At 43.6% G+C, this 15385-nt stretch overlaps 1 protein-coding gene across 1 annotated transcript; it reads left to right on the top strand.

Annotated features, from left to right (window-relative positions):
* The first annotated feature begins 827 nt into the window (after positions 1 to 827).
* On the top strand, positions 828 to 13739 carry LOC111843667 (insulin receptor substrate 2-like). The gene is made up of 2 exons (XM_023811427.2): positions 828 to 4268; positions 11512 to 13739. Exons 1-2 carry the CDS (start codon positions 1100 to 1102, stop codon positions 11514 to 11516), a joined length of 3174 nt encoding a protein of 1057 aa, XP_023667195.2. The 5' UTR covers positions 828 to 1099; the 3' UTR covers positions 11517 to 13739.
* The last annotated feature ends 1646 nt before the right edge of the window (positions 13740 to 15385 follow it).

The raw sequence follows: 15385 nt of genomic DNA, 5'->3' as shown, positions 1-15385 counted from the left end.
GCCGTTAGCAGATGGAAAAAAAACATAGATCACCCTTCTGTTAACAGCCCGTTTCACGCATCAAGTATTTAAATTAGAGATGTAAACAAACCAGTTGGCAGCTTCAGTTTTTTCTCCCAATAGACTCAAAACAAACTTAGCAAATTTATTTTAAGAAAACATTAACTGCGTTAAAGGTACGTGGGATACACGAGTTTGGTGGAGAGAAAAACAGCATCTTGCTCAGCGTTATAGTACGTGTACGTAAAATGTTACTACTAAAATCGACAAGCAAACGAACACACGCTGCATTATAAAAAGCACCAAAATCAAACAAACATGGTTAATTAAAGAAAACTAATATGTATTTGCTGCAAAATACTCCGCAGAACATGCTCTTCAGTCGGCATAAATACTTAACACTATATTTTCCCCACATGCACATTTTAGCTTTTTCTCAGAAGACTACCCACTGAATGGGCACAAGTTTTATTACACCACGTATTTTTACGATGAAATAGATACTACACCGCAGTTTAAGACGCCCCTTTAACGAACGACCCCTAAAATAAATACCCCAACATGACAGATATTCTGCTTATATATTTTTTTTTCAAATTAATAATAGCAAAAAAAAACACAAACAAAAAAAAACATAAATAAAAAAACAAACTTCGGTGAGTCAGAACTTCAGCAACCTCCGCAGTGCTGTGGCCAGTACTAGCAGGGGCGGGGTGAGCGCCGTAAAATGGGTGATACTTTTTCGGTCTGACGTGTAGCGTTACTATCAATCAGCCCATTCGACCAATGGGTCCAATGAGAAGATCAAATCGTACACTGACACGCCCCCTCGGGCTAGCCCCGCCCAGAATGAGTGTGTATTTTTCTTTTTTTTGTTTTTTTGTAACTAAAGCTGGATGTGTAGAACGTCACATGTTTTTCTCTTTCAGTTCAGTCACTCGGCGATATGTGTTATATACTGTGAAACTATTGCAGGTACCGAATGGGAGTACGCGGCGCCGGAGAGGTAATAGGGCGAGGAGATTAAGGACTTGGATTTATTTTTGCGATCGAGATCACATTTAACAAGTTAAGAAAAAAGTGAGCTGGGACCTGAGAAATGGCCAGTCCGCCGACTGCGGGAGAACACTTGTTTTCCAGCGTGAACGTCAGCAGTAATGTTAAAAAGTGCGGATACCTGAAGAAGCACAAGCACGGACACAAGCGGTTCTTCGTGCTGAGGGAGCCGAGCGAGGGCTCCCCTGCCAGGCTGGAGTACTACGAGAACGAGAAGAAATGGAAGAACAAGTCGGCTGCCAAGCGGGTGATCTCTCTCGGCTCTTGCTTGAACATCAACAAGAGGGCAGACGCCAAACACAAATACCTGATAGCCCTCTACACCAAGGACGAATACTTCGCCGTGGCTGCAGACAATGAGCAGGAGCAGGAGAACTGGTACAGCGTGCTGACAAATTTAATGAATGAAGGCAAACTGTGCGACGGCTCAGCGTCCAGCTCTGCGTCGTCTTTGGTCGGATTCGAGGAGACGAATTACGGTATGATCGCACCAGCGAGCGCCGCTTATAAAGAGGTATGGCAAGTAAATTTAAAATCTAAAGGTCTCGGTCAAACCAAAAATCTGACTGGGGTGTACAGACTCTGCCTCTCAAGCCGGACGATAAGCTTCGTGAAGCTGAACTCGGAGGTCCCCGCTGTTATCTTGCAGCTGATGAATATTCGGAGATGTGGCCACTCTGATAGTTTCTTCTTCATTGAGGTAGGCAGATCCGCCTCCATCGGACCCGGCGAGCTTTGGATGCAGGCGGACGACTCTGTGGTCGCGCAAAACATACACGAGACTATTTTGGAGGCCATGAAAGCGATGAAAGAGCTGTCGGAGTTCAGACCGCGAAGTAAGAGCCAGTCTTCCGGCACTAACCCCATCTCCGTGCCCACCAGGCGGCACTTGAATAACTTACCCCCGAGTCAAACAGGACTGCTTAGGCGATCGAGAACGGACAGCATGGCAGCGGTATCGCCTGTCAACAAGTTAACTTCCTGCCGGATTAGAACTGCCAGTGAGGGGGATGGTACCATGACTAGACCCATATTAATAAACAGGATCCCGATTACCCCTAGCTCCAATCAAAACCACCTCATCAGATCTAACACTGTCAGCATTAGGCCCAGCAGGATATTTGAGTCCTCAGAACTTCAGCATAGTAAGTCCATGTCCATGCCTGTTTCCCACTCTCCTCCTTCCACTATCAGCTCGGTGAGTTTATCCTCCAGTGGAGGGAATGGCTCTGCTTTAGAAACTGGCCAGCGTCCGGCCAGTGGCAGCGCCTCAATCTCTGGATCACCAAGCGATGGCGGGTTTATGTCGTGTGACGATTATGGATCGAGTCCAGGGGATGCAAGGCACCACCTGGCTAACAGGAGTAACACACCTGAATCCATTTCTGACACACCGCCCACCCGAGAGGGTGACCTGTATGGCTATGTGATGATGGAGAGGATGGCTGGCAGCAACCAGAGCTGCAGGTGGATTTCTCGGGATGAAGGACTGGAGACGGTGCACCGGAAGAGGACGTACTCGCTCACTACACCCTCCCAGCAGCGGACGCCTTCACAGGTGTCCTCTGCCTCTCTAGATGAGTATACTCTGATGAGAGCAACGTTCAACAGTGGCCCTTCAGGGCTGGGTTCACGTACAGCTTCCCCGAGGGTCACTTATCCGGAAGATTATGGGGACATCAAAATCGGACCTTTAAAAAGTTTGAGTAACAACAACCTGGATGAGAACGGGTACATGCCCATGACACCTGGAGTGGCTCCACAGGGGGCTGAAGATGGAAACTATGTGCCCATGAGTCCCATGATCGTCTCTGCGCCTAAACAGATCATGAGACCTGGCTCACAAGCTCAGACGACCGGAAATGGACACAGAACAGTGTCACCTAGCAGCTGCTCTCTGGATGACAGTGGCTACATGCGAATGTGGTCTGGCTCCAAGTTGTCAATGGAGAGTGCAGATGGGAGGCTGACAAATGGTGAATACGTGAACATGTCGCCCGTCGACCCCAGTGTGTCTGTCACACTTCCGGACTTTTCCTCCAGGCCTCTGCCTGGCGAATCTGCCCAAGGTTCTTCCCCCTTCACCTCATTGCCTCGCTCTTATAAAACCCCGCTCCCCAAAAATGGAGACAGTGACCAGTACGTGGTGATGAACTTGCAGACTCAAAAGATTGTGGAGGAACCAAACTACTGTGCAATATCTGCCAATCATACTGCGACAACATCTGGCTCCGCCCCTTTGCCCATCACGAAGAATATCGGTGACAGTCTGGTACACAGAGGCAGAGCAGTCAGGCCCAACAGATTACCGCTGGACTCCATAAGGACACTTCCAAGTATGAACGAGCACCCTTTACCTAATGAACCAAGAAGCCCTGGTGAGTATATTAACATAAATTTTGGTGAAAATGCAAGGTCCTATCCCCCTTCCCGGTCATCAGACAGCCTGGCATCATCAACGGGCTCAGCTAACAGCCTCAGAAGATTCCCCTTCTCCGATTACATGAACACAGACCTGGGTATACAGTCACCCAAAGCAGGTGATGCCCCCACCGACCCCTTGAATGCCACGTACAAATTATCTGTGTGCCAGCCTGCAAAAGAGGAATACCCCAAAGAGCAAGTCGACTTGGTGTGCCCCCCTGACACGGAGAAAGACGATTACACGGAGATGACATTTGGCATCAGCGCCTCTCCTAAGCCTGTCCCACAGACTTTTGAGAGAGTGGACGCCAGCAGTGCGGTCCAGAGGTTATCCCTCCGAGATCAGGGGCTTCCAGGGGTAGAGGCGTTCATGGTGTCTAGCCCCCTTGTAGACCCAGACAGAGGTGCGAAGGTGATCCGGGCTGACCCCCAGGGGCGCAGACGTCATAGCTCTGAAACCTTTTCTTCTACAACAACGGTCACACCCGTCTTTCCCTCCTTCGCCCATGATGCCAAGAGGCACAATTCCGCCTCCGTGGAAAACGTCTCTGTGTGGAACAGCGAGGGCTCCGATGAAGAGTACGGGAGTCCTGTGTGTCGGGAGACTTCTGCAGGCTTCCAGAATGGTCTCAGCTACATTGCCTTAAACCTGATGGATGAGAATCTGGGGACGTGCAAAAATCTTGTGAAGTTCAAAGCTGCCAGTTACTGCAAAGGAGACATAAATGGAATACACTCCACTACTTTTGTGGGCTTGGGTTTTAAGGAGACTGCCACCACAGTTAAAGGTGAGCAACTAATATGCTTTTATTGGCTTTTTTAATTAAATGTAGATTTTTTGCTTTCTTTTAAAATACTGAATAAATGTATGTCTTTAAGTTTAGCAGTATTTTTGTACCGGTATTTTTGTACTACTGAATGGTAGGCACCGTTATTATTTTGTACAAGATGTAAATGATTTAAAACAGTATTTCATAATTGCATGTGGCATTATATTACACACGTACAGTAAAACATCCATGCAAACGCAAAGAGAGGTCGATTTCAGTAATGACGTTCAGTCCTGTATTGGGAGCTGTCGCCAGTGAACGGAGGGGAAACGCGACACCATCCAATGGTCCTGCAACCATTAAATATGAATGCAATACGCATTTAAGTTGGGACTGTAGTTTCAAAGTACTGTTTTTAAGTGTTTCCTGTGTCCTTTTAATTATGCAAAATCCCCTTTAAAATAGCATGTTGATATACACGACGCACTATGAAATGAATTAAAAAGTGATTTAACACCACAACGGTAATGTTATGCAATACTCGTCTAGTTGTGAGATATTTAGCGACATCTAAGGTTGTTTTTACATAGGATCGGCGCACAGACATTATCAAAAGATAATATAAGAGCAAGAACGACAAATAGCCGTTTTTTTTTTTGAGGTTGCGATTTTAAGTCGTTTGTAGATGATTTTAAAATCGCCATTAGAAAAATATGACACAGCGCTGCCTACGCAGTCAGAAGTGAATTTCGAGATCAATATGCCTACAGAATAATTTAAAAATATAATGAAATCCTGAATTGCTGCGTGACTGCGGATTACTATAAGGTTTAGCGGGAATGGTTGCAGTACTGACGCAGTTGGTGATGGTAAAGTATATGATATGATATGATTTCAGGAAAGGGGGATGAGATGAAGTTGAGCATGAAGCGTATACAAGTGAATCTTTACCTGCGGTGTGTATGTTATTATAGCTCCTGCATGTAGTCTGTTTTATAAGGGGACATTAAAACGTTATGTTTTCACCTTGTACTGACGCGAGGTATACTAGAATAGCCGTCATCTAACACGGTTCATTGGTCGGCATATTCCAGCGCTTTCCAATCTTCTTGAAGCCTCTCTTCAGTCGGTGGTGCCTCACCTTTACAGAAAACTGAGCACCCTCTAGAGGACATCAAAGTTGTTCAGGAGACTAACCTCAGAAACCTTCGGGCGAGCGTTTAGGGCGGTCTCTTTTCATGGATTTTAATATCAAACGGGATTGCACTAGTATAGTGGCGATATATAATGTAGAAGAGATTTCCAGTAATAGAAATTTAACTGCTTCTTTATAAATAATAAACAAGCTGTGAGGGTAACATGAGATTTCCAAGATTTTTTTATGGTGTGTTCCAGAAATAGGACATGCAAGCAGGACCCAGGTGAAAACAGCAGACTCTGCGCCTTATTGCTTGTGAAACCAAGCCGAATTTATGCAGCATTTTTTTTTTGTGCAAAATGATTTTAAAGGTACCTGCAACCAACACTGATTTAATGTTGATATTAATATTCTAAAATATAAAATTGTCAGCGCTCTTAGTTGTAGCTTTGTAACCACATTAAGGGCCTGGGTGAATGGTGACAGTCTGAGGAATCACTCACTTCACTTTGGGTTATCTAGCTCTGCCCTCGTCTTTGGCTGAATCTTGTGAGCCTTGGGACCTGTTCTCTCTCATCGCCCCTTAATTGCACATGTGTAGCTTTCTCCATGTGCACGTTTTTCACACACCGGTGGCTCAGTTCCCATCTGGGGTGCCGTGCATGGTAGTAGGACTCACTCCCCAGGCTAAGAACAAGTGAGTCAGTTGTTTATCAGTTGTCAGGTACTCCGCTGCATGGCTGGAATGCAGAGGGTGTGCAAAGGTTGCTGGGAGAGGTGAATGCTCTGCTTGTTATTGTGACCTCCTGGGTTGCGGCAGGCTTTTATTCTTCTGACAAACATGAGGAAAACACGACACTTTGCCTGGAGAACCAAGTCCGACCCCGGCTGCTTCTTGTAAACCTCCAGTAAATGTTTGAGTATTTAGTAATCGCCCCGTAGCATTTATTTGCACATTCTGAATTACTGAAAATGCTGACCCAGTGTTACATCAACAACAGTCTGTGCAATTATTATGTTTAAGAAAACTTCTCCCATTTATTTATGTATCGATTATTTTTTTCTTGAAAAACATTTGGAGAGGACATCCTCTTTAAGTGTCCTAAAAAGGCATGTTCATTCATCACACTGGCCTGTAGGGAACCTTGAAGCGTAATTGCAGTCTTAAGCACAAAAGTGGCAGGCATTCATGGCGGAAAATCTAATTTAATAAACATAAGTCGGCTTCTGTCCCTGTCTGAGGGCTGCACATCCAAAACAATGGCAAGCCACGACAGGCCACACTCATGCTGGATGCTGTCCTGGCAGCCTGAAACAGCCCCTGCCCGGTTCTGTTCAACTCCTCGGGGGGTGTTGAGTTCCTCAGCCGAAGCCTATTGGCTGCCTCATCTTGTGAGGAGTTCAGCTGAAAGACATGTCCGTGGGCTGCAAAAACAGTGGTGGGGGTGGGGGCTAGCTTAGCGGAACGTTTGAGATTCAAAACAAACCAAAGATGCATGCAGAGACAGAGCCGGTGAGGTGTGAACTAGAAATACCAATGCAATGAACCGCGGTGGTTATTTACCACCAACTTCCGAATACAAGATTATCCCAAAAAAGATTTCATTTGCGCCACAGCCTCATATGGTCATAATAAAGGAATTTGGCAATGGTTAACCTGCTTTAATAATTAGAAGCAGACAAACTACAATTTTCCAGGTCTAAATCTCACATATCCCACAACCCCAGAAGCTGTTTAAGACATTTACTGCCTGCTCATTAACACGTGAATGTTGTATTTGGAATGTGAATTATTCAGTTTGTTTATCAACTGATGACAGAGACTTTTTTTTGTCAGGCTTCTGCTATCTGGCCTTTAAACAGGCAGAATGACCCAAGGGTCACGTCGATAGAACAGTCTGACTTCTGCACCGCTGACGAGTGATGACTCATCAGTGGCAGATCACACTAGATTGTACGGGGGAAGAGGGATGTCTTGGTATCCAAAGGCAGCTGGACGAGTTTGCTGCTTGTTGCAGTCTTTTCTCATGAATGGGTTGCTGCTCTGCTGTGTTAACCCCCCCTCACTCCTGTCAGTGCTTCTCTGAGCCTGGAACTTCCCTATGTGAGGAAGAGCTGCAGTTTTTATGGGCAAAGACTGTTGTGCCCTCCTGTACCTCTGATGTCAAAGTTTCCTTGTGGTCAGTTCAAACTTGGTGATTAAAGCAGGTTGGGATGTTCCTTCCACAGATAACGCTGTCAGTGTTGCCCACTCTCAGTGTGGCGTCAGGGAGGATTACCTCATGCCAGAGATTACGCTTCTGAGCAGCCTGCTTTGTTTAAAGTTGGGAGGAGGAGTCGCTTCCACCCCCAAGCGTTTCCAGAAAAGAGGTGCACTGGCACCAGGATTACAGAAGGCACCGAGTTCCCGTACATTCCAGAGAAACGAGCTGTTACAGGATAAGCACCTCACCCCCCCCCCCCCCCAACCCGCTCAGCCATCTGGCCCACTGTACAGGCTGTTCTGAAATAGGCCAGGGATGGGAGTTACCTTTCTGTCCTTTGTGAGCTTTGAGTAAGATTGGCGCTCCTACCTGGCTCTACGTGCCCTGTGCCGCAAACAGATTAAACTCTTATCAAAAACCTTTCCCTTCAGTTCAAGGCTTCGTCCTTACAGTCATTATAAACAATGTGTACATCCTGGTGGATTGTAACTGAACTTAACTCCCCCTATTAATTATGGGACATTTGTGTTTTCTGACTGTTTGTTGGGCAGACCTGTGAGGGACGGACATTGTGCAAGCTTACTGAAATGGGGGGAGAAATTGGCCCCCAGCACTGGAGAATAAGCTTTAACATGAAAATTTCTTTAATGCAGCCCTGTAAATTTTATTTCTTTCGTTTTTATCGCCTTGTATTACCAGAGACTTCCACAGTGTAAATAACTGTCCTCTTAAAAACATTTGAGTATTAGAGGGTCAACAATAGTTCATAGATCCCTTATTTGTCAACACAGAGGAAGCAAAATGCGGAAATAAATCAGCAAGGCTCTTATGGCCCTGCAGCCAATGGGAGACACTGTGGAATTCAAGCCAATGAGAAGCATTTGGATTTCACTTTATTCCCCCCTCCCTCTCTCCCTGAAATCCTCATGCATGGGTGGCACTGGATCCCTAGAGCCCAGCATGGAGAGAAAGAGTGGTTTCTGGAAAGCAGAGCCTGGGAAATAGAATATGTAAAGACCAAACCCATGGTCTGTCATGTATGTGGAATGTAAACACAGACCGTGTTGGAGGAGGAGAGGATGGAGAACGGTCTCCATAGGCTTCCCTTTACAGGCCCTTGTTGCTGTGATGCCAGAGCCGACGAGTGTGCATTTCTAGTGCCTCTCGATCACTTCAGTGTCCGCTGAATGCATTTTCCAGGCTGCAATGGAGCCTCAGTCCAGGGGCTATTTATAGACGATAAGGGAAAGCAACATGGAGTGGGCAGTTCAGGAGGTTCATAAGTTATTCTTGTACTGTTTAAATGTGCTGCTAATATTTATTTTTGTTGCTCACGCTTGGGCACACAAACAGTGGAGTTATGATGTTTAAAAATCATTTTGGTTAGTCTGTTTGGGTAGTGCTCTGTATTATTAAAACAGTGTAAACAAGCAGAAGTGCACCATTAGCTCCGTTGCCTCATTTAGCTGCAGGTTTTATTGATAGGAGAGGGAGTTAATGATCTAGGAGGGTTCAGGACTGCTGCAACTGGCTTGGACTGGTCGGGGTCACTCCGATTGCCCCATGAACTCATCACATTGTCATCCCGCTTCATCAGTGCCACTCTGGTCTCCAGTACTAGAATGGAACACACGCACTGCTTTCCCCCAGCCAATCAGGCCTCTGGAGCGACCCGCTGTTCTCTCTCCAATGACGTCAATGTCTGAGCGGAAAAACACTTTGGCTATTTTGCATACGTAATCACCCTTTGCCGGTACCCAGAACATTCTCTGCAGTAACTGTTGGAGGGTCCTGTTTCTTAGCGTCTGTAACGAGTGGTCACGTCAGGTGAATTTTAAGTGCTTGACTTTTACAAATGTTTAAATTGGTTGGTTTTTATTATTCTGGTAGCATTTGTGATTTTGCAGAATTCAATCTTGTTGTTCCTGCTCAACTTAGAGCAAATAAACACCAGGCACTTGCCCTACCTCAAAACCAGAGAAGTCTGGTTAAGGTAATTGATGAATTAGGCTGACTTTTTAATCTTACTGAATTCCATTGTAAAAAGTAGCAAATCAGAAGTAGAAAATTCTAGTAAGTCCACTACTCTGTAGTCATGTTTTAAAGGAGCCTGTATTGTACAGTTCTGCTATGGTTCAGCTGGGGCAGAGTTCTTCTGGCTGCAGTCCCATATGGCACGTGAGAGTAGAGTAAATTTGGTGACAAGTGTCCTGTCTTGCGACAAGGACAGGCTAATGCATGACAGTCAGGTGGTCTGCTCATGGTCTACTGTATGTCAGTCAGAGAAACTCCTGCTCCTCTGTTGCTGTGCACAACATGCTACAGCTGTCAATTTTGTTATTTTTGTTTCTCCTTTAAAATGGAGGGTTGCGACTGTTTGTGTTGAAATATATTATGATAATGAATTATCGTTAACCAAGGAAGCTTGAAAACAAAAGATGTCTTGTGCACGAAGTCAGATCTGCATTTTTTTGTTTGATATTTTCACTTTTCCAGTAATGCCTTTGTAATGAAGGCTAGATTTTAGATTTTTAATTTATTGGGGCACATAGTGTGTTAGCATAGCATGCATTAATTAGAATTGTGTCTTTATCATGTTAAATCTTGTGAACTATCCAGAATTGTGAAGTAAATTATTTCTTGTTATGCTGATCTGATGAATTAAAACATGCCATATAACACGTCCTACGCTTTGGCAAAGTTCTGTGTTTTTTTTCCGGTCATGTTGGTCTTGGGTTTTGTGCCACATAATTAGGGTCTTTGTTTTCATTCTGTGGGGGGGGGGGAAGACACTCACCCACAGTCAAAAAGTTGTCTGCCAATATTCCAATACTGCATTTACAAACTTCAAGTGCAGTGAAATGGAATAAAGTGAACTCATTCAGTATTGTCCCTTCGTAGCAGAGATTTTCTGAATTTCATATCATGTCCAGTCTAATAGGAAATTGACGATTTCTCTTAAGTAATGCCTTATGTTATTATGTTGGGCTTTTACTGGAACAGGTTCTAACCCAGAGCCATTAGCATTAGTATGTTTGAGGCCTGCTCGATGTTCTCATACAATGAAATCATCTCTTGCCGTGATAAGATACTTTACGTAATTCTGGGAACCAAAGAGGAAAAAAACCCCATTCAAATGGGGAAACAAGTCCAGCACAGGACAATGAGTTTATTGTGGGGGGGGAAGCTGCAGACATTCAATTGAGGGTTTGTAAAGTGCCGGGACCAAGTGCAGCTTTGTGAAAACATCTCTTGTGTGTAATTTAAAAAAAGAGAAATGCCAGCGTCAGGCCCAGAAACAATTTACTAACCCAAGACTTCCGGCCAAAATGAGGCCCTTGAATCAAGTCAGATACTCAGTTTCCACAAACAAATAGTACTGGGAGCCACGACCTAAATGCATTCAAGTATTTAATAAGGAATCGTAATGAAAGGGCCAGAAATGAATTGTAATGAAAGGGCTTCATAGGTTTATTCCGATTACTGGAACAAAACGTGCATACTTTAGATTTTTGTAGTGGGTCCCTATCAGCAACAAGCTTAAAACATGCTGAGTGTCATCTGGTTAGTAGTAAACAATCAGAGATCCTCTGGGAGGATGGACAGTAAGTGTCAGGCTGAACCCCCCCCCCCCCGGGCCCCCCTCCTGCCCTGTGCCTTGGTTGTGCACCTGCCACTTCAGTTGCCTGTAGCCAAAGCGCACGCACTCCTTACTTGGTAATGGCAGGGGAAACGGCTGCTTAACCTCCTCCTCCTTTTCTCCTTCTACTATTCCCACCTCCCACTTTGAAAGCACACAGAGGAGCACACCCAAGCCCTCACAGTCTCGCACATATTCAAACATATTAATGTTCTTTATCCTGTGATGTTGACTGAGAGACTAATCGATCTTTCCTTGTTTTCGGTTTGTCCCTTTCAGACTAAACAGTGAGCTGGCTCTTCTCTCCGAGGAGTGAATGCACAGCAGATGGTCGACAAGTGAGCAGACTCCGGCGGGTGAACCACGTGCTGCTGTCCACGACCCCTTGACCCTGGAGTTGCGCCACGGCATGTTATGTGCGGCTCCTCTTTCCCATCTTGCCTCTTGATCAGGAACCATCACGTTGCTGCTCTCTAGATAATGTCGGGCGCTAACGGTGGTAGCGTGCGAATATTTAAAACTAGCGTACACCTCTTCCATGTTGTGATTCTGCCACTTGTTGTAATCAAGCTTCCGATGGTGTAGTCAGTGAACTTCATTCTCAAACCTGTGAACCAAACCTGGAAGTAAGATTTCTCACTTTTTTGTTGTATGGTACACATTTGTATATACATAAAGGCTACATATTTATTTATCTGGCTGTTTGTGTATGCTTTTTATGCATGCAGTCCAGAGGTGAACTCTTTTAACAACAAATTCGATAGGAAAATTGCCCTACCTCAGAAACAGACCGGTTATTATTGTTATCTTACTCAAAATATATAAGATTTAAATTTATTTTCAAGTTTGAATGTTTCATAAAACCAGTGCATAGCCTTACGGACCTTGTCATATAACATTTCTACTAAAGATGTTTAGTTTGGACCTGTACAGGCAGAAATACTGGCGTGCTGTTTGCAATGAAAACTGAATGTTTCTAAAAATGTTCACTTTTTGTCAAGTACTCAGCTTCTGAAATCAAAGACTTTACTGTTTTTATTTTTTTCTTATAGTTTTTTATTTATTTTTTAGTATTAAAGATATTTGCATAAAACGTCACAAGGACATTCTATCTTGCTTGTAAAGAAAATAGATAGCTATATACAGAACAGGCTCCTAGAAGAACCATGCACAGCTTTGGAGGGAAGCTTGACTCTTTAATGTAAATGCACACACAGAACTGTACGTCTGTGAGTCGAAACGATTCATTTTACCATTTAAGAAAGCACCTCTGTAAATAAAGAATAATAATAATAATTTAAAAAAATTACAGGCACCTTTTCACCTTTAAACTGTAACCTCATTCCTCATCCTCTGGCGATTTGGGCTACGCTCACGTCTGATCTCTACATTGATAGAAGCTCCCATTGGCCAAAGTAATGGGCTACTTTGCCCCTCTGCTCCACAGCTGCTCCCCCAGACCAGCAACGTCTGACTGAGAATCCCAGCTGTGAAGGTCGTGTTGAGCGGTGGGTAAAAGACCCCTCATAGATACTCTTATCAGGGATGCTTTTAGAGGCTTCTGGCCACAACTGCTGCTCTCTCCCTAGGGGTGTTGGACTGAGATGAGCTCAACAGGACCCACACGATATCTGGCACTTCCAACACTTAGATTGTACCACAGGACATATGAATGTAGAGCATTCGCTGTTCTCCACTGGAGTTAAGTTAATGAAATAATTCCGATCGTCAGCTCAATGGAACAAAAGCGTGTCTGACTGCGTGGTGAGAGCTCATTTTACACGACATTGCCTGATGCTGTAAATACTGTACAAATGCAAAGAAGATGAAATTAAGTAATTTAACATTTAAGGTTTGGAATAACATGTCATTTATTGTATATATTATATATTTCTTTGAATTAATTCCCCAAACAACTATAGCACTAATAAAGGTGTTAGAGACATTCTGAGGCAGGAGCAGTAGGATTACAAAATGGTTGTGTACAGATATTGTTCTGCGTGATTAAATGCCACTAAAACTATTTTGTAACAATATTGTAAAAAAATGCAATGTCATGCTTGATAAGAAAGAAAACCTTGGTACTTGGTTATAATTCAACAACAGCATATGCAATATTTACTTTAAAAAATTACCTAGTTTACAGAATGGAACCAAATGTATAAATAATATGTAATATATTTGTTAAATCTGAAAATGAAATTGAAATTTTGCTGTTTGTACATGTTTTCTGCCAACATTAAAGTCTGTTTTCTTTATTTTTGAGAACCCGACCCTAAAGTTCACAATGGTTTCATCAAAAGTATATCTCTATTGATTCTCAGTATCAAATGGTTAAATATTAAAAGGCCTGTTTGATTTTGCTGTGTCTTCCATTGTAAATATTTCATATACTGTTAATTGTGATGCTACGGGAAAGTAATTTAAACTAGTGTAGTTAAGTATTGCTTTAGTCTGTATTAATTATGAATTGCCACATGCAATAAAAATTACATTATTTAAGAAAATGTCTTACATCTCCATGTGTTGTTTTTCCCAGGAAAGATTTGCATTAAATAGTTGAAAGTCAAGCCCGTATTTTGAACCAAATAAAAACATGTGAAATGCCTTAAATATACAGGTGGGGGCACATTTAGAGGTGCAGAACCCTCAGTAGGGGGGGGGGGGGCGGTTTGGGGGGTGGGTGGTTGTTGGGCTTTATATCATCCCGCTGGACAACAAAAATATTCCTCCCAGGGGACCAATAAAGTTCTATATTATCCGATTACCGTATCTTTAGGGTTTTGTGTGTGTGCCTGGTATTGACCACGTGTCTCGCGTCCTGCTCTTTCTGGGATTAGCTTTACTGTCCCTGGGCCGGTAAATGGTTCTTGGAAAATGGATGGATAGCTGAATGTTAAAATTGTATGTTGAGTTTTTCTCTCCTGAATGACCTGCTTTTAATAACTAAAAGACTCAAAGATAAGCACAAAGACACATACAACTTTTTTGGTAGCCCCCACTGCTATCTGTGAGAAGTATTCCATAACTGTAAAAGAATAAATAATTTGATTATGAGATTATTATTGTTCGCCCTGTGTTGGTCCTTTGTTGCATGCTTATAAATTCTCCTGCTCTGATTAATTGAAATGGTAATTAAGCCATTTAAGTTGAGTAACTGGGCATTCTGTGAGACATTTGTGGAGAAATAGAATCTGAACGTATGTTGGCTTTAACGGCCGTAGACGCCACTACGAAGCCTGTTATGAGCTTTTTCGGTGATGAGAGGGCAACCACGTCACGGTCGCTGATCAGTAACAGTGTTGTGGTGTTCCAGATGCTGCGACTGTACAGGGGCTCCCTGCATCCCCCCCCTCCACACCCCATCAGGCTTTGGCCAGGCTGTTCTGCCACAAGCCATGAGCCGTGCTAATGAGGTCAAGTGACAAGCACTGGAAATGGAACGGGACCAATCTGTCGCTTTGGCAAGGAGAAGTCTCCTCCCCTCTGACGCAGGAGACGCACACAGGGTGGGGTGTGGGGGGGGGGCAGCACAGATTATGGGCTCTCGAACCCAAAATCAGAAATTCACGGTGGGTCCAGATGAGCTATTGACATTTACAGTGAGTGATTAAATGAATTAAAGACGAGTGCTTCAGGCCAGAGAGCCCCACTCGTCGGCATAATATGCATGTGTGCAGGCTTTTGTTTCAACTGAGCTCTCGATTAGTCCATTCAGCTTTTTGTGAAGTCGGTGTTGTTTTTTCTTTTGTGTTTCAATAGCTTTTGTTTTGAACTATTAAGAAAGTGAATGCCTTATTAATCCAGCCTAGATATTTACTTTCTTTTGCATGTTTCATAAATGATTAAAGAGGAAACACTGACCTTCTACTTAAGCCCTGCATCCGTTTTTTGAAAAATGTTATTGACTGATCAAGATGATAATCATGAATTGTTGATTTTATAGACACACACACACACACACGTATAACTTTTGATTAAATTTGAGTAAATATATATGTGTGTGTGTGTGTTTTGATTGATTCACTTAAATCGTCACTGATGATAAGCAGCCGGCTAACTAACATAATTGTTAATTGTAAATATAGAGCAAGAATAATTTGAATGTTGTTGACCCTGACATACCTGACAACGATCCACGTAAGTCCATTTA

The sequence above is a fragment of the Paramormyrops kingsleyae genome, chromosome 16 (assembly GCF_048594095.1).
Source record: "Paramormyrops kingsleyae isolate MSU_618 chromosome 16, PKINGS_0.4, whole genome shotgun sequence".
Classification (NCBI taxonomy): Eukaryota; Metazoa; Chordata; class Actinopteri; order Osteoglossiformes; family Mormyridae; genus Paramormyrops; species Paramormyrops kingsleyae.
The sequence above is the reverse complement of the archived record's forward strand: the minus strand, read 5'-3'. Positions and strand labels throughout refer to the sequence as shown.

Bases quoted from the DNA above. Each gene is read 5' to 3' on its own strand.
- LOC111843667 (XM_023811427.2), top strand. From the start codon at position 1,100: ATGGCCAGTCCGCCGACTGCGGGAGAACACTTGTTTTCCAGCGTGAAC.